This window comes from Oncorhynchus mykiss, chromosome 7 (genome assembly GCF_013265735.2).
Source record: "Oncorhynchus mykiss isolate Arlee chromosome 7, USDA_OmykA_1.1, whole genome shotgun sequence".
Classification (NCBI taxonomy): Eukaryota; Metazoa; Chordata; class Actinopteri; order Salmoniformes; family Salmonidae; genus Oncorhynchus; species Oncorhynchus mykiss.
Genome location: NC_048571.1, coordinates 28,994,101 through 29,013,628, shown reverse-complemented (window position 1 = coordinate 29,013,628; position 19,528 = coordinate 28,994,101). Strand labels below are relative to the sequence as shown.

At 41.0% G+C, this 19,528-nt stretch overlaps 1 protein-coding gene across 1 annotated transcript; it reads right to left on the bottom strand.

The window, feature by feature from the left end:
• Positions 1 to 377: 377 nt before the first annotated feature.
• Positions 378 to 2,651, bottom strand: LOC110527630 (zinc finger protein 239). Its single transcript, XM_036984418.1, has 2 exons — positions 2,637 to 2,651; positions 378 to 2,311 (listed from the first exon to the last, which is right to left on the bottom strand). Exons 1-2 carry the CDS (start codon positions 2,649 to 2,651, stop codon positions 1,463 to 1,465), a joined length of 864 nt encoding a protein of 287 aa, XP_036840313.1. The 3' UTR covers positions 378 to 1,462.
• Positions 2,652 to 19,528: the final 16,877 nt, after the last annotated feature.

The window sequence follows — 19,528 nt, the reverse complement described above, 5'->3', positions numbered from 1 at the left end:
TCAGGCCAAAGAGTTCAATCTGGGTTTCATCAGACCAGAGAATCTGGTCTGTCATGTGCCTTTTACTGAGGAGTGGCTTCCGCCTGGCCTCTCTACCATAAAGGCCTGATTGGTGAAGTGCTGCAGAGAGATTGCTGTCCTTTTGGAAGGTTCTCCCATCTCCACAGTGGAACTCTGGAGCTCTGTCAGAGTGAACATCGGTTTCTTGGTCACCTCCCTGACCAAGGTCCTTCTTCCCCGATTGCTCAGTTTGGCCAGGCGGCCAGCTCTAGGAAGAGTCTTGGTGGTTCCAAACTTCTTCCATTTAAGAATGATGGCAGCCACTGTGTTCTTGGGGACCTTCAATGCTGCAGACATTTTTTGGTAACCTTCCCCAGAGCTGTGCCTCGACACAATCCCGTCTCTGAGCTCCACAGACAATTTCTTCAACCTCATGGCTTGGAATTTGCTCTGGCATGCATTGCCAACTGTGGAACCTTATATAGACAGGTATAAACAATATGATTTCATGTGGCACAAAACAAAAACACATTCTCAGTCAAAAATATAAGTCAGAATATAGCCTTTCTTTTCTCTCATGTGATTTCAGGTTCTCTGACTGGGAAAATGTCCTTCCACACAGAGAGAGCAGTGGTTGGACTTTTTTTAATTTATTGTGTGTGCCCTCTTATGCTCCTTCAGGCTCCTTAACCAGGTAAAACTCTTTCCACACTAGGAACATTGGAAAGGCTTTTCTCCTGTGTGTGTCCTCATGAGCTTTTAGCCCCCCCCCCCCCCCCTACTCTTGAAAATCAGTTTTTACACTGGGAGCAGTGGTAAGGCTATTCTCCTGTGTTTGCCCACTCATGCTCCTTCAGGCTCCCTAACTGAATAAAACTGTAGCAGGTTTTGAACAGACAACGTTTCCACTCCGAGAATGACAACGGTAAATGACTGTAATTAATACATGTATTAACAGAAAATAATGTAACCAAATGACAGGAAGTAACGGTACATTTACTACTGGTGACATTTGTAAAGGGGAATTGATATAATAAACTCAATCTAAGGGCAATCAATTCACACAATGAAACAACGAAGGAGCAAGAATTGGTGGAAGCCAGCGGAGGACATTCTGAAGAGATACTCACCTATATCTTCACCACACAACCCTCCCCTTCTCCTCGTCTCAACATTTTAAATTATCCTCAAGAGACATTATCTTCACACCTATTTGAGATGCTTTTCACTGACAGCCGCAACTCAATAATCAACGAGGTCTATTGCCACACGCACTACCCAAATAGGAATAAGCCTACAAGCTTGTGATTTGAAACCATACACAGCAAAAACAATTTTTTAAAGAAGCTAATTATCCCAGATTCCTCATTTGGGCAAATATATTTTCATTTACCTCCGTATTGTACGTATTGTATTTAAACAATATGATTTTAATGTGTAAAACAAAAACACAAATTCTCAGTCAAAAACACAAGTCAGAACACAGTCTCTCTATTCTCTCATGTGATTTCAGGTCCTCTGACTGGGAAAATATCTTTCCACATTGAGAGCAGTGGTATTTCTTCTCCTCCTGTGTATGTATTCTTTCATGCTTATTCAGGCCCTCTAACTTGGTAAAACTCTTTCCACACAGGGAGCATTGGTAGGGCTTTTCTTGTGGGTGTGTCCTCTCATGCTGTTTCAGGTTCACTAAACTCCTAAAATTCTTTCCACACTGGGAACCTTGATAAGGTTTCTCTCCTGTATGTATTCCTCCATGTAATTTCATGGACTTTAACTGGGTAAATCTCTTTCCACATGTGATGCATTGGTAAGGCTTTTTTCCTGTGTGTGTCCTCTCATGCTGTTTCAGGCTCACTAAACCCCTAAAACTCTTTCCACACTGGGAACAGTGATAAGGCTTCTCTCCTGTGTGTGTCCTCTTGTGCCGATTTAGGTTCCCTAACTGGGTAAAATTCTTTCCACAGTGGGAACATAGGAAAGGATTTTCTCCCGTGTGTATTCTCTTGTGTGTTTTCAGGCTCCCTAACCAGGTAAAAGTCATTCCACATTTGGAACAGTGGTAAGGCTTCTCTCCAGAGTGTATTCTCTTGTGTATTAATAGGTACCCTAGTTCGTTAAAACTCTTTCCACACTGGGAGCATTGGAAAGGTTTTTCTCCTGTGTGTGTCCTCTCATGCCTATTCAGGTTCCCTAACTTGGTAAAACTCTTTCCACAGTGGGAGCAGTCCTCCTTTTGCTTTGGGCGTCTCTGGGTCTGATTGCCCTGAAGGACTCTTCCCGTTGTCAGAGGGAGAGTCTGGTCTCTCTCCTGTCAAAGACAAACAGATTATCTAGTTACTTAGTTGTCTACTGTGCTGTACTGTGTGGCCAAACTTGTGAGACATATAAGTCTATGATTGGTTCAGATTTGGTCTTGTTTGGGTGAGTTCATTAAAATAAAAGCCAGTGTGAAAAACAGTGGTCACCAAGTCAATCATCAAACATTTCTGTAAAAACTCAATGTGTTTTCCGTTTGCTCCAGCAGTATTCTTAAAGTGTATAAGAATTTAGTGAATATTTAACAAAGTTTTAGTGAATTTTGAATTTAAAATATATATATATTTTCAAATATTAGTTTGATGAGCCCGGCCTACAAGACCCAGTTCCATCTCCTGAGGCTGAAAGCCCAGAGACTTGCACTTTGCCTGGGTGTGCGGATTTGTCTGGGGGCGCTAAAATGAACATTAGAGGCCATCAAGCTACTATCCTGAGACCGATATTACATTTTTGGCCAATACCGATATCCAATATTTTCCTTGCCCCAAAAAACGATACCGATAACCAATATTTAAAAATGTAGCGGCCTTTAAAGCATTCTAGTACAGTTAAATAGTTCACACACACAAGGATGCAGCGGTCTAAGCCACTGCACCTCAGTGCAAGAGGCGTCACTACAGTCCCTGGTTCGAATCCAGGCTGTATCCAGGCTGTATGATTGGGAGTCCCACAGTAGTTGTCTGTTATTGGTGTAGAGAGGATGACAAAGAAGAGGGATCCCACATGTGGATAGGAAGATACAAATTATAATTATTATGGGAAATATTTATCTAAAATCCAGGAATTTTAAAACTTTAGCTCTCGAGGATATGCCAGTAGGCTACACTAGGTTGTATCTCTAGATCATGCCAGTAGGTTACAGTAGATTGTATCTCTCTAGGTCATGCCAGTAGGCTACAGTAGGTTGTATCTCTCTATGCCATGCCAGTAGGTTACAGTAGGTTATGGTAGGTTGTATCGCTCTAGGTCATGCCAGTAGGTTACAGTAGGTTGTAACTCTCCAGGTCATGCCAGTAGGCTACAGTAGGTTGTAACTCTCTAGGTCATGCCAGTAGGCTACAGTAGGTTGTATCTCTCTAGGTCATGCCAGTAGGCTACAGTAGGTTGTAACTCTCTAGGTCATGCCAGTAAAACAAGGGGTATCAGTCATCATCCTATTGCCCCTCCGTTGAAGAGGTATTGACGAGCCAACTCCGAATATCCAAAGTTAAAAACACATTTAAGGCGGTACTTACTGGTGTTAATCAGATCTCCCATCTCATCCTCTTCATCTTTCAATGTGACAGTAATCTCCCCTTCCTTCTTCACTCCAAAAACTACGTCTTCCTCTTCTTTCACTCTGAACTCATCCTCCTCTTCTTTCACTGAAACGTCCTTCTCTTCTTCTTTCACTGTAACAGCCTCACCCTCTACTTCTTGTTTAACTGTGACATCCTCCTCTTCCTTCTCCTCTTTCACGACAATGTTCAGCCCCAGAGCTTCTTCCTCCGTCCAGCAGACCTCCTCTTCTTTAACAGGAGGGGAGTAAGTTTAGGGAGCTCATGTTCGGGGATGTTAACTAGCTAGCTATCATTAGCGACTAGGCTAGTGCTAACTTAACCAGCCAGCTACTTTTGCTGACTAATACAAAATAACGTAATATTAAATTAAATAGCTTAACAAGTAGATACGACAGAAGTGTGTCTAAAACACAGTAGCTAATATAGACCGAAATCGTATAAATAGCTTGAATCTTTCGGCTATGTTGGCTAGCAAGCTACCGAGGTGGTTGACCAGCTGTTTCTGAAGAACCGTCCACTAGATTATACGTCACGCTGGCAGCGTCGCCTGAAAGACACACATCGCCGTCTGCTGACTGGAGGGGAAACGCAGTTAAGGATCATATTTTATTTTCAGACAAATATTATTTTAAATGGATTTAATTAAATAATAATAATATATTGAGACATACAAAGACCTGAATGTGTTGATTGATTAGTGCGAATAAAAAAAGGTTTACTACAGCACATTTAAGGCAGTTTCATTGAGTCATACTAAATCTAAGTAAGTAGGTAGCTACTGTAGGTCTATACTGCTCCTACAAGGCGTAACAATACATTATGTAGATGTATATAATGAACAGACTAGGTCTATACTGCTCCTACATGGTATAGCAATACCTGTGGTATAGCAATGTACACTATCTTACAAAAGTTTGGGGTCACTTAGAAATGTCCTTGCTCAAAAATTAAATTTTTGGTCCATTAAAATAACATCAAATTGATCAGAAATACAGTGTAGACATTGTTAACGTTGTAAGTTACTTTTGTAGCTGGAAACACCTGATTTATTATGAAAGGCATACAGAGGCCCATTATCAGCAACCATTACTCCTGTGTTCCAATGGGACGTTGTGTTAGCTAATCCAAAAAAATCATTTTAAAAGGCTAATTGATCATTAGAAAACCCCTTTGTAATTGTTAGCACAGCTGAAAACTGTTGTGCTGATTTAACAAAAGCTTTTGTAAACAGTGTGTGGTCCTTCTTGTTCTTTAACAAAGCTTTTGTAAACAGTGTTGTTGCACAACAATCAGGCAGTAGAACAACAATAATCATCACCCTCTTCACCAATCTTCCCTCCCCTTAACATTGAGTTTGATTCAGATCCTGCCAGTGTACCAGGTGGACATTAGGTTTGATTCAGACCCTGCCAGCATGGCCAGAAATGTATTCCAACGTCAGTAACTTATAACCACAGAACCACCACAGACCTTTCATGCATGACTAAAAACACCTAAGTTTTAGATTTACTGCCATGGTCTAGTATATCACTGCCTAAGACACCATTCACAATGCTGGTTGAGGTATGAGTAAAATATGAAATATTATTTCCTAATTGTGAAAAATTCCCTACTCCTTTAAAAAAATATTACAAATCATTTCAGACTCAAATGTGTAATTTTAAATATCTCAATTCAATCCAGCTGGGCCTTTTTAACACAGACAGTTGTTCCTGCTGTAGATGTTATGCCTTTGTACAGATCTAGGATCAGTTCTCCTCCACAATGCATACACAGAACCAGTCAATTGTTTGGACACACCTACAAATTCAATGTTTTTTCTTTATTTTAACTATTGTCTACATTGTAGAATAATAGTGAAGACATCAAAACTATAAAATAACTAATATGGAATCATGTAGTATCCAAAAAAAGTGTTAAACAAATCAAAATATATTCTATATTTTAATGTTTTATATTCTTCAAGTCTATCATTTTTAAAGGCTAATTGATCATTAGAAAACCCTTTTGCAATTATGTTAGCACAGCTGAAAACTGTTGTTCTGATTAAAGAAGCAATAAAACTATTCTTCTTTAAACTACTTGAGTATCTGGAGCATCAGCATTTGTGGGTTCAATTACAGGCTCAAAATGGCCAGACACAAATAACTTTCTTTTGAAATTCGTTAGTCTACTGTTTTTCTGAGAAATTAAGGCTATTCCATGCGAGATATTGCCAAGAAACTGAAGATCTCGTACAATAATGTGTAATACTCCCTTCACAGAACAGCGCAAAATGGCACTAACCAGAATAGAAGGAGGCCCCAGTGCACAACTGAGCAAGAGGACAAGTACATTAGTGTCTAATTTGAGAAACAGGCGCCTCACAAGTTTTCAACTGGAAGCTTTATCAAATAGTACCCGCAAAACACCAGTCTCAACGTCAACAGTGAATAGGCGACTCCGGGATGTTGGCATTCTAGGCAGAGTTGCAAAGAAACATCCATATATCAGACTGTTTTAAAGAAAATAAAAGATTAAGATGGGCAAAATAACACAGACATTGGGCAGAGGAAGATTGGAAAAAAGTGTTATGGACAGATTAATCTAAGTTTGAGGTGTTCAGATCACGAACAAGAACATTCGTGAGATGCAGAAAAAATGAAAAGATGATGGAGGAGTGGTTGATGCCGTCTGTCAAGCATGGTGGAGACAATGTGATGGTCTGGGGTGCTTTGGTGGTGGTAAAGTGGGAGATTTGTACAGGGTAAAAGGGATCTTGAAGAAGGAAGACTATCACTCCATTTTGCAACGTAATGCCATACCCTGTGCACGGTGCTTAATTGGAGCCAATTTCCTCCTACAACAGGACAATGACCCAAAGGACAGCTCCAAACTATGCAATAACTATTTAGGGAAGAAGCAGTCAGCTGGTATTCTGTCTATAATGGAGTAGTCAGCACGGTCACCGGACCTCAACCCTATTGAGCTGTTGTGGCAGCATCTTGACCGTATGATACGTAAGAAGTGCCCATCAAGCCAATCCAATTTGTGGGAGGTGCTTCAGGATGCATGGGGTGAAATCTCTTTAGATTACCTCAACAAATTGACAACTAGAATGCCAAAGGTCTGCAAGGCTGTAATTGCTGCAAATGGAGGATTCTTTGACGAAAGCAAAGTTTGAAGGACACAATTATTATTCCAATTCTAAATCAACCTTGTCAACGCCTTGACTATATTTCCTATTCGTTTTGCATAAAATCCATGCTGCATTGTAGGTAAATGGTGACTTGCTGACTGATTTATAAATAATAATTAGTAGTTATTTATGATGCAAGGTGATGCGTAGATCAGTCAGTTGGCAGTCGCCTGCAGTGTCGAACAAGCCCAATACCAAATCAATCAGGTGGTTGTTTGATGAAATGAAGCTTCAGACGTCATTGATCACGTGCTGCCTATAAAGTGATACAGGCTTCAGGAACACTGCTTTGAAGTTTACTGCTTAGCGATTTTGACGCATGCCTCGTAACTACGGTATCAAACGTAACATCCATATCGAACAAGCTGACAAAACAAAAAGGAGCAAGCACGTATGATTTTCTCTTTCGTTTTGTGCCCACTGCAAGAAGGCACCAGAGCCTACCATGCTAACGGGTTCCCACTAGATAACACAACCACACAGTGCATGGAAAGCATAAGGCGTGGCTAACATTTGAAAGCTTGAGCAAGATACTGAGCAAGCATACAAACTCTGTAGATCCTCCATATGACGTTGAGATAAAGTGCATTAGTAGTTTAGAAGATATCCGGAAATAAGTGAATCAATATGTAATGACGCAAAAACATAACAGTTTGTGCTTATAGGAAACCAGATTGTGACTACAACTCAGTAAGTCTAACCCAACTAAGTCTAACCACAGTGTTGTTACACTGGTGAGTAAAAACTCATGCTTCCTACACTTTAACTTTTTGACTGAAAATTAAATATACACTTTACTCAACTGCGTTACCCACTCCAGTCAGCAGATGTGCGACTTTAAGGCAATGCTGTTAGTGTGACGTATAATCGAGTGGATGGAACGCTTCTTTCAACAGCAGCAACAGTTAGTCAGACACCTCGGTAGCTTGCTAGACACTCTCCTCTTAAAGAACAGGAGGATATCACAGAAAACGAGGCCGTTACTGTGAAAGAAGAGGAAGATGCGTTCAGAGTGAAAGAGGAGGAGGATGTTACAGTAAAAGGAGAGGAGGATGCAGTTTATGGAGAGAAAGAGGAGGAGGGGGAGATGACTGTTACATCGAAAAAGGAGGAGGAAGAAGAGGAGGAAACTAGATATCTGGGCCCGGTTTCCCAAACGCATCTTAAGGCATCCAATGGTTCTAACGGTGAACTTAACCGTAAGATGGTTTTGAATAACCGTTCCCGGATTAACACTAGTAAGTACTGTCTTAAATACAGAGGCACAAACTCTGCAGTTGTTGAGCAATTTTTTGGTGTTAAAGCGGAAATCTGCAATTGTTACATCCATATTGTGACTTTTAAATTATTTATATATAGTCATTGATTCTTGAAGAAAATAACACATGCCTCATGAGCGTAATTCAACTGTTGTACCCCATCAGAACCCAAAATAAGCTTTTTTTTACTCCGATGTTTAGAAACAATATAAATCAACACTATAGCCTCAACATGGTTAAAACTATAATGTTGATATCATGGATGGTCAGTCTTTGCATCCATAGGTCGGTCTGTCTGTAGTTACATTTCTCCAACCCCATCATCATCTCATTACCAAAACAGTGGTGGAATTACAGCTCTGATATTGTTTCAACTGCAGATTGCTGGGTTGTGTGTGTTTTTTAAACCACAACAAAATGGCTGCCCAGAGGCTTGGTTTGGTAAACAGCTGAGTTCACTACACTATGAATACAAGGACTCGGCGTCCATGAGGTCAAAATAATCGTTTTAAACAGATTTTGATGCTCTATCGTATATTCTATAATTGCCAGTGAAGATTTCCTGTGGGGGCAAATTATTAGAGCTGTTGATAAGTCATTGTATAATATTCAGCCAATTTTATTTCATGCCATTACATTAAAGGTAAGACATACCTATATTCAATTACATTCATGAATTGGTTTAAACCCTTCTCAAAGTTGGTGCCTTGATGGATTTGTAAAAAATGGTTTGTCATAACACTTATTCATATATATAAATGTAACCTTTATTTAACTAGGCAAGTCAGTTAAGAACAAATTCTTATTTACAATGACTGCCTACCCCGGACGACGTGTGCCGCCCTATGGGACTCCCAATCATGGCCGGTTGTGATACAGACTGGATTTGAACCAGGGTGTCTGTAGTGAAGCCTCAAGCACTGAGATGTTGTCCGCTGCGCCACTCGGGAGCACCAAAATAATGTTCTAGTGCTGTCCCCAACTAAAATACATCTTGGTCAACCAAGAGTCATATTTTCTTTCTACCAATCGCCGCATGTGTTTTCATAAAATCTAAATGTACTGAACTTGTTTGATCAAATAAATAAGACACACAAATGACTAGAGGGAGCCAGTCATCAATATAACCTGACTAGAGGGAGCATCAATATAACCTGACTAGAGGGAGCCAGTCATCAATATGACCTGACTAGAGGGAGCCAGTCATCAATATGACCTGACTAGAGGGAGCCAGTCATCAATATGACCTGACTAGAGGGAGCCAGTCATCAATATGACCTGACTAGAGGGAGCCAGTCATCAATATGACCTGACTAGAGGGAGCCAGTCATCAATATGACCTGACTAGAGGGAGCCAGTCATCAATATGACCTGACTAGAGGGAGCCAGTCATCAATATGACCTGACTAGAGGGAGCCAGTCATCAATATGACCTGACTAGAGGGAGCCAGTCATCAATATGACCTGACTAGAGGGAGCCAGTCATCAATATGACCTGACTAGAGGGAGCCAGTCATCAATATGACCTGACTAGAGGGAGCCAGTCATCAATATGACCTGACTAGAGGGAGCCAGTCATCAATATGACCTGACTAGAGGGAGCCAGTCATCAATATGACCTGACTAGAGGGAGCCAGTCATCAATATAACCTGACTAGAGGGAGCCAGTCATCAATATGACCTGACTAGAGGGAGCCAGTCATCAATATGACCTGACTAGAGGGAGCCAGTCATCAATATAACCTGACTAGAGGGAGCCAGTCATCAATATGACCTGACTAGAGGGAGCCAGTCATCAATATGACCTGACTAGAGGGAGCCAGTCATCAATATGACCTGACTAGAAGAACCTCCCCCCTCCGCTGCTGGACTAAATTCTGCCGTTCTGCTCCTGAAGAATTCAGTAATAGACTAATAGACTACAGATAGACTAATAGACTAGTAATAGACTGCAGTAGCAGTCGGCAACCTTTTCTATTTGGAGTGCCAAATTATCTGACCATTTCTACCAATCTGGGTGCCAGTTATGATTTTCATATGCACATTTTCGTGGAACAGTTTCATTTAATTTATAATAGTATCTCAAAATTATTGTCTGTGATTAATCTACATTATATCTACATTAAAATTCTACAAATCTAAAAGTAACTTTTATTGCCATTGCCAACTATGTAAAAAGAATAGCCTACATAAAGCCAACAACTAAAAACATTGCATTCTGCAGGTAGGAAATATCCTGATAAAAATAAATATCCTAGAAATCACATTGGCTGCACATGGCCTGTCTACAACAAACTTGAAACATTGTATCAACTGGCCTCCAAAACTTGCAACATTGTATAAAATATTCTAGGCCCTCAGTTTCCTGCTCCAGTGAGTTCAGGACACACAGCTGTCGACTATTTGTGCAAAGGATAAGAAGTAATCATTGATTTTATGACATTTCCACTGGATCAGAGCATTACATTTTTCCCTTTCATCCCGAGTGGTTATCGAAAGGGTGAGAGCTGGAAATGTTTTACAAAAATACTTTGAGGAACTATTGTCATTCGCAATTGTTTTTGATTAGACTTTGTTTACTTGCTGTTTGAGGTGAAGAAAATGTTTATTTAAGAAGCTCCACAACTCATTAGTGGTGGTGCGTTAAGACAATCAGAAATACTATCAGACATCCCCAAATAGGCCCATTTTATAGGCCTACATTTGCACGCAGGCCAGGTAGACTAGTCCTCTATATGCGCAATCAGGTGTGCATCCTTACTCAACATTGACAGGAGTGTTTCAAACAAAAGACAATGAATAAATTGACAAAACTAACGTATCTTGTAGGGTCAGGTCTGGGTGGTCTGCCATGGGCCATTTCATTTAGTATTCGTTTGGGTCGGCATGGGGAATGATTGTATTTTCCCATAGTATGTTTTACCGAAGTTGACCGACTGAAAGGGAGTGTAACTTTATGACCAAGTTAAAGGGAGTCTGACTTTATGACTATTGTTGGATTCGGGCTAAACTTTGAACATTGAGATATTAAAGACATGATTGGTCAGACGCAGAGTATATAAAAGCGTGAGATCTTTAGAAAGACAGAGTGCCTGTGGAATGTGCTGGGTGGATGGGAGGGGATCACAGGATTGCTATAGGGGAAGTGGATGGACATCTGTGGATTAGGTAAAGGATGGGGTTGAGGTCAGGATGTCAGGTCAGATCACCCGAAGGGAGTAATAAGGGTTTAGTATCCTGTTTCCCTCTTCCTGTCGAACCAGAAGATGTACGGATTGGAGACAATGAGTGTCCAAAGTGGGGTATATATACTTGTGATGGTGAGAACATGTTTTTGTCTGAATTACAGCTGTAACGACCCTTCGGGAATATTTAAATTTGGTTAAGCTTCTCTAGTGTACATTAGTTATTTACTCTGAAAAATTAGAACCTAATACTATAATTACTGTTCCCTGAAGGAGGGAAATTAGGTAAAACATCTGTTTGGCCCCACCCCTTCCTGGGTCGGTGAAGTGCGGTATTACATTTAAGGAATAAATCTATGCCTCACGCTCATCACCAGTAGAAGGCGGGGCTTCCAGCGAGGTGTGAATTTAATAGTATGTTGTACCTAGTTTCCCTCCTTCAGGGAACGGAAGTTATAGTCATAACCGTACGCTTGTAAACTTAAATACGGGATCTTGCTGTCTGACAGTTTTTTTGTATTCTGAAATGCACTCGACCTACGTATCATTTTGTGGCTCTTTATGTTGCGCTGGAAAAACAGTTTTGGTGGGTGGGCACAGAAATACTAAGTAATTTCAGAGTTAGCTAAATCTAATGTTTTTTAACTGAGTCATCTTGAAATCCAAGATGGTGTTGCAGTAAGACGTGTTTGTTGTTGTAAATGTTATGTTTTTTTGTCTTTGAAATATATTGCAGTATATTTCAATCTCTTTCCATTTTTAAATTAAATCTACCTTCCGGCAACCCGCCTCACCCAATGTGATACGAATCTGCAATTTTTTTGTCCTTATAGCTAGAACCTCCATCAGAACCTAGCCATCAGAAGCGAAACAATTACATACTAGCTATTTAGTCATTGTTAGCCACTGCTAGCAGCCTTTACCTTTTTAGCTCAGACACCAGCCGGCTTTTGGCCTGGATAATACCTGCCAGTCTGCACAGCGCGATATCAACCCTGAGCATATCGGACTGTTTTTTTCCACTACATCACCGTATTCCTGCCTTAAGCTCTGGACCATTACATCGGATAATCGCAGCTAGCTAGCTGCTACGGAGTGGCCCAGCCCCGAAGCTAGCCTTGAGCTAGGCCCATCTCCCGGCCTGCTCAGTAGACCCTATGATCACTCGGTTAACACAGCTGTTGCATCCCAGACACTTCACTAAGACGACTAGAAGCCATTACATCACCGGATTCCTGCCGTAAGCTCTGGACCTTTGCACCGGAGTGGCTATAGTGGCTAATGCCCTTGTCCCGAAGCTAGCACCAGTTAGCCTCAAGCCAGGTGCATCTCCCGGCTAGCAAACAAAATTAGTCCAGCCACAATACCTATTTTTCCAATTGGCCTGGACCCTTTGTAAACAAGGAGCCCCCCGATACATCACGACTGTTCTGCCGTCATAATTCCGTCTGTAATTCCGTCCTTTGCAGGACGTCGGTGACACCCTTGTCCCGAAGCTAGCACCAGTTAGTCTCAAGCCAGGTGCATCTCCCGGCTAGCGTAGTAACGACTACCTAACGGCTTCCCTGTTTCATACAATTGAAGTCTAAAGTTTACATACAGTTAGGTTGGAGTCATTTAAACTCGTTCTTCAACCACTCCACAAATGTCTTGTTAACAAACTAGTTTTGGCATGTCGGTTAGGACATCTACTTGGTGCATGACACAAGTAATTTGTATTTCATTAACCTTTGACTATTGGATGTTCATATAGGCACTTTAGTATTGCCAGTGTAACAGTATAGTTTCCGCCCCTCTCCTCGCTCCTCCCTGGGCTCGAACCAGCAACACAACGACAACAGCCATCATCGAAGCAGCGTTACCCATGCAGCGCAAGGGGAACAACTACTTGAAGGCTCAGAGCGAGTGGTGTTTGAAACTCTATAAGCGCGCGCTAACTAGCTAGCCATTTCACTTCGGTTACACCAGCCTCATCTCGGGAGTTGATAGGCTTGAAGTCATAAACAGCGCAATGCTTGACGCACAACGAAGAGCTGCTGGCAAAACTCACAAAAGTGCTGTTTGAATGAATGTTTACGCGCCTGCTTCTGCCTACCACCGCTCAGTCAGATACTTAGATACTTGTATGCTTGTATGCTCAGTCAGATTATATGCAATGCAGGACACGCTAGATAATATCTAGTAATATCATCAACCATGTGTAGTTAACTAGTGATTATGATTGATTGTTTTTATAAGATAAGTTTAATGCTAGCTAGCAACTTACCTTGGCTTACTGCATTCGCGTAACAGGCAGTCTCCTTGTGGAGTGCAACGAGAGAGGCAGGTCGTTATTGCGTTGGACGAGTTAACTGTAAGGTTGCAAGATTGGATCCCCCGAGCTGACAAGGTGACAATCTGTTGTTCTGCCCCTGAACAAGGCAGTTAACCCATCGTTCCTAGGCCGTCATTGAAAATAAGAATGTGTTTTTAACCTCTCTAGGGTAGGGTGCAGCATTCGGAATTTTGGCTGAAAAGCATGCCCAAATTCAACGGCTTGCTACTCGGTGCACATAAGTTATGGTATGCGTATAACTGGTAGCTTTGGATAGAAAACACTCCAAAGTTTAAAAAACTGTTAAAATAGTGTCTGTGAGTATAACAGAACTGATTTAGCAGGCGAAAACCCGAGAAAAATCCATTCAGGAAGTAGTTTTTTTTTGTTGGTTTTGTAGTTTTCTATTCAATGCCATTACAGTATCCATTGACTTCGGACTCAATTTGCAGTTCCTATACCTTCCACTAGATGTCAACAGTCTTTAGAAATCGTTTCAGGCTTGTATTCTTATAGACCAGTCTGAACGAGTGGACCCTAACTTGTTTACCTTTTATATTGACAACATTATTGTCCGGTTGAAATATTATAGATCATTTAGGCTAAAAAAAATGAATAGGCAAAAAAATGTAATATAAACATCGTTTGACATGTTTCTATGAACTTTACGGATACAATTTGGATTTTTTTTTGGTCTGATTGTTTTGACTGAGCCTGTGGATTACTGAAGAAAACATGCTAACAAAACTGAGGTTTTTGGATATAAAGAGACTACATCGAACAAAATAAACATTTATTAAGTAAATTAATGTCTTCTGATTGCCACCGTATGAAGATCATCAAAGGTAAGGGATTAATTGTATCTCTATTTCTGAGTTTTGTAACGCTTCTGCTTGGCTGGTTACTGTTTGTAATAATTTGTCAACTGGGCTATGTTCTGGGCTAGGTATGTTCTGGGCTAGGTATGCTTTCGACGAAAAGCATTTTTATAAATATGACACTGTGGTTGGTTTAACAAGAAGTTAATTTTTAAACCTATGTAAAATATGTCTTGTTTTCTGAATTTTTATCATGAGCATTTCTGTAACTGAATTTGGCGCTCTGCAACCTCACTGGATGTTGGCCAGATGAGAGGTTAACTGACTTGCATAGTTAAATAAAGGTATCATTTTTTTTTTTTTTTTTTTTTTTTTTTTTTTAAATCGGTACTTCGGCGCCCAAAAATAAAGATTTCCGATTGTTATGAAAACTTGATATTGGCCCTAATTAATCGGCCATTCCGATTAATCGGTCGACCTCTAGTATCTATATCCACAGTAAAACGAGTCCTATATCGACATAACCTGAAAGGCCGCTCAGCAAGGAAGAAGCCACTGTTACAAAACCGCCATAAAAAGCCAGACTACGGTTTGCAACTTGTACTTTTTGGAAAACTGTCCTCTAGTCTGATGAAACACAAATAGAACTGTTTGGCCATAATGGCCATCATTATGTTTGGAGGAGAAAGGGGGAGGCTTGCAAGCCAAAGAACACCATCCCAACAGTGATGCACGGGGGTTGGGGTATCATGTTGTGGGGTGCTTTGCTTCAGGAGGGACTGGTGCCCTTATCAAAAAAGTTGGCATCACGAGGAAGGAAAATGACGTGGATATATTGAAGCAACATCTCAAGACATCAGTCAGGAATTTAATGCTTGGTCACAAATGGGTCTTCAAAATGGACAGTGACCCCAAGCATACTTCCAAAGCTGTGGCAAAATGGCTTAAGGACAACAATGTCAATGTATTGGAGTGGCCATCACAAAGCCCTGACCTCAATCCTATAGAAAATTTGTGGGCAGAACTGAAAAAGTGTGTGAGAACAAGGCCTACAAACCTGACTCCGTTACACCAGCTCTGTCAGGAGGAATGGGGCAAAATTCACCCAATTTATTGTGGGAAGCTTGTGGAAGGCTACCCAAAACGTTTTGACCCAAGTTAAACAATTTAAAGGCAATGCTACCAAATACTAATTGAGTGTATGTAAACTTCTGACCCACTGGGAATGTGATGAAAGAAATAAAATCTGAAATAAATCATTCTCTTTACTATCATTCTGACATTTCACATTCTTAAAATAACATGGTGTTCCTAACTGACCTAAGACAGGGAATTTTTATTCTGATTAAATGTCAGGAATTGTGAAAAACTGAGGTTAAATATATTTGGCTCAGGTGTATGTAAACTTCCAACTTCAACTGTATATTGCTGTTCACTGGACCCTATGAACACTTGGCTACATAGCTGATGCCTGCTGGACTGTTCATTAATCGGCGTACTCCATTTTGTTTATCTGTCGGCCACAGCCTCGAACTCAGGTCCTGTGTGTAGTTAACTGACCCCCTCTGCCCATTCATCGCCATTTTACCTGTTGTTGTCTTAGCTGATTAACTGTTGTCTTACCAATTGTTGTCTTAGCTAGCTTTCCCAATCAACACCTGTGATTGCTTTTTGCCTCGCTTTATGTCTCTCTCTAATGTCAATATGGCTTGTATACTGTTGTTTAGGGTAGTTATCTTTGTTTTATTTTACTGCGGAGCCCCTAGTCCCACTCAACATGCCTCAAAGAACTCTTTTGTCCCACCTCCCACACATGCGGTGACCTCACCTAGCATAACTAGTGCTACCAGTGATGCAACCTCTCTTATTGTCACTCAATGCCTATGTTTACCTCCACTGTACCCTCACCCTACCATACCCTTGTCTGTACATTATGCCTTGAATCTATCCTACCACGCCCAGAAATCTGCTCCTTTTCTTCTCTGTTCCCAATGCACTAGACGACCAGTTCTGATAGCCTTTAGCCGTACCCTCATCCTACTCCTCTGTTCCTCGGGTGATGTAGAGGTTCGGTCATACTTTCCAGGATCATGCCTAAACAATTCGAGCTTATAATTTAAAAAAATAATCACCAGAAATAAGACTCTCACTGGTGCCGCCTGTTAAAGACCCCCTCAGCTCTCAGCTGTGCCTGGACACCATATGTGAATCGATTGCCCCCAATCTATCTTCAGAGTTTGTTCTGTTAGGGGACCTAAACTGGGATATGCTTAACCCCCTGGCCGTCCTACAGTCCAAGCTAGATGCCCTCCAATCTCACACAAATGATCAAGGAACCCACCAAGTTCAACCCTAAATCCGTAAACATATGCACCCTCATGTATATTATCCTGACCAACTTGCCCTCCAAATACAACTCTGCTGTTTTCAATCAGGATCTCAGCGATCACTGCCTCATTGCCTGCATCCGTTATGGGTTCGCGGTCAAACGACCACCCCTCATCACTGTCAAACGCTTCTGCAAGCAGGCCTTTCTAATCGACCTGGCCCAGGTATCCTGGAAGGATATTGACCTCAGCCCATCAGTAGAGGATGCCTGGTTGTACTTTAAAAGTAATTTCCTCACCATCTTAAATAAGCATGCCCTTTCAAAAAATGTAGAACTAAGAACAGATATAGCCCTTGGTTCACTCCAGACCTGACTGCCCTCGACCAGCACAAAAACATCCTGTGGCGTACTGCACTAGCATCGAATAGTCCCCGCGATATACAATTTTTCAGGGAAGTCGGCAACTAATACACACAGTCAGTGAGGAAAGCAAAGGCTAGCTCTTTCAAACAGAAATTTGCATCCTGTAGCTCTAACTCCAAAAAGTTCTGGGACACTAAAGTCCATGGAGTATAAGAACACCTCATCCCAGCTGCCCACTGCACTGAGGCTAGGAAACACTGTCACCACCGATAAATCCACAATAATCGAGATTTTCAATTAGCTTTTCTCTACGGCTGGCCATGCTTTCTTCCTGGCTACCCCAACCCTGGCCAACAGCTCCGCACCAGCCGCAGCTACTTGCCCAAGCCTCCCCAGCTTCCCCTTCACCCAAATCCAGATAGCTGATGTTCTGAAAGAGCTGTAAAACCTGGACCTGTACAAATCAGCTGGGCTAGACAATCTGGACCCTCTCTTTCTAAAATTATCCGCCACCATTGTTGCAACCCCTATTACCTGTTCAACCTCTCTTTCATATCTTCCAAGATTCCTAAAGATTGGAAAGCTTCCCCCTCTTCAAAGGGGGTGACACTCTAGACCAAAACTGTTAGACCTACAGTGCCTTGCGAAAGTATTCGGCCCCCTTGAACTTTGCGACCTTTTGCCACATTTCAGGCTTCAAACATAAAGATATAAAACTGTATTTTTTTGTGAAGAATCAACAACAAGTGGGACACAATCATGAAGTGGAACGACATTTATTGGATATTTCAAACTTTTTTAACAAATCAAAAACTGACAAATTGGGCGTGCAAAATTATTCAGCCCCTTTACTTTCAGTGCAGCCAACTCTCTCCAGAAGTTCAGTGAGGATCTCTGAATGATCCAATGTTGACCTAAATGACTAATGATGATAAATACAATCCACCTGTGTGTAATCAAGTCTCATTGCTCAACATTTTCTTACCATTAGGCATAATTATTTAAAGCAGTTCATTTGTATCCACTCTCTCGTCGAACTTCAGCTGCATATTTTCCGCCATTTTCTTCAAATCTGAAAATAGTTGAAGCCACGCCCATTTCCCGAAGAAATGCATTTTGGGCCCTAAAAACACCAAAATAGTGTCCTCTGCATGTATACTTCGTATTTTGGCGAATGTAGTATGACAATTGGAAACTTTTGGCAAACTAACTATATCCATACTTTGACCAATAAGCATCACAAATAGTATGGTTAGAATGAGTATTCAGGTCTCTGGGCAGCCATTTTGTTTCTGTTAAAAAACTAGGTTGTCCCTTTAAAAAAAGCCACACAACAATCAATCAACCAATCTGCAGTTCAAACGATAACAAAGCTATAATTTCACCACTGTTTTGCTAATAAGATGATAGATGGGGCGGGAGAAATGTAACTACTCTCAAATTCATAGACAGACCTATGGATGCAAGGACTGACCATCCATGATATCAACATTATAGTTTTAACCATGTTGAGGCTATACAGTGTTGATCTACATTGTTTCTAAACATTGCAGTAAAAAAAGCTTATTTGGGGTTCTGATGGGGTACAACAGTTGAACTAAGCTCATGAGGCATGTGTTATATTCTTCAAGAATCAATGGCTATAAATAAATAATTTAAAAGTCACAATATGGATGTAGCAATTGCAGATTTCCGCTTTAACATCACACATCAGTTCAACAACTGCAAAGTTTGAGCCTCTGTATTTAAGACAGTACTTACTAGTGTTAATCATGGAACGGTTTCTCAAAACCATCTTATGGCTAAGTTCACCGTTAGAACCATTGGATGTCTTAAGATGCCCTTTGGAAACCGGGCCCAGATATTCAGTTCCCTCCTCCATTTTCGATGTGACAGTCATCTCCCTCTCTTCCACTACATAAACTGAATCCTCTTCTTTTACTGTAACATCCTCTTTCACTCTGAACGCATCTTTCTCTTCTTTCACTGAAACGTCTTTCTCTTATTCTTTCACTGTAACAGCCTCACCCTCTACTTGTTTTTGTATTGTAACATCCTTCTCTTCCTCCTCCTCTTTACCTTCTTTAACAGGAGAGTAGCTTAGTGACCTCATGGTCGGGGATGTTAGCTAGCTTGGCTAGTGCTAACTTAACCAGGCAGCTATTTGACCAAAAACAACAAAGTAAACATGAAATTAAATCGGATAATTAACTAGACAACAGAAGTGGGTTTAAAACACAGTGACTAATAAACACGAAAGCGTCTAAAGAGCTTTATTGGTTTGGCTATTTTGTCTAGCAAGCTACCGAAGTGTCTGACTAACTGTTGCTGCTGTTGAAAGAAGCGTTCCGTCCACTAGATTATACGTCACACCAGCAGCATCGCCTTAAAGTCGCAGACCGCCATCTGCTGACTGGAGTGGGTAACGCAGTTGAGTATAATGTATATTCAATTTTCAGACAAAAAGTTAAAGGGTAGGAATC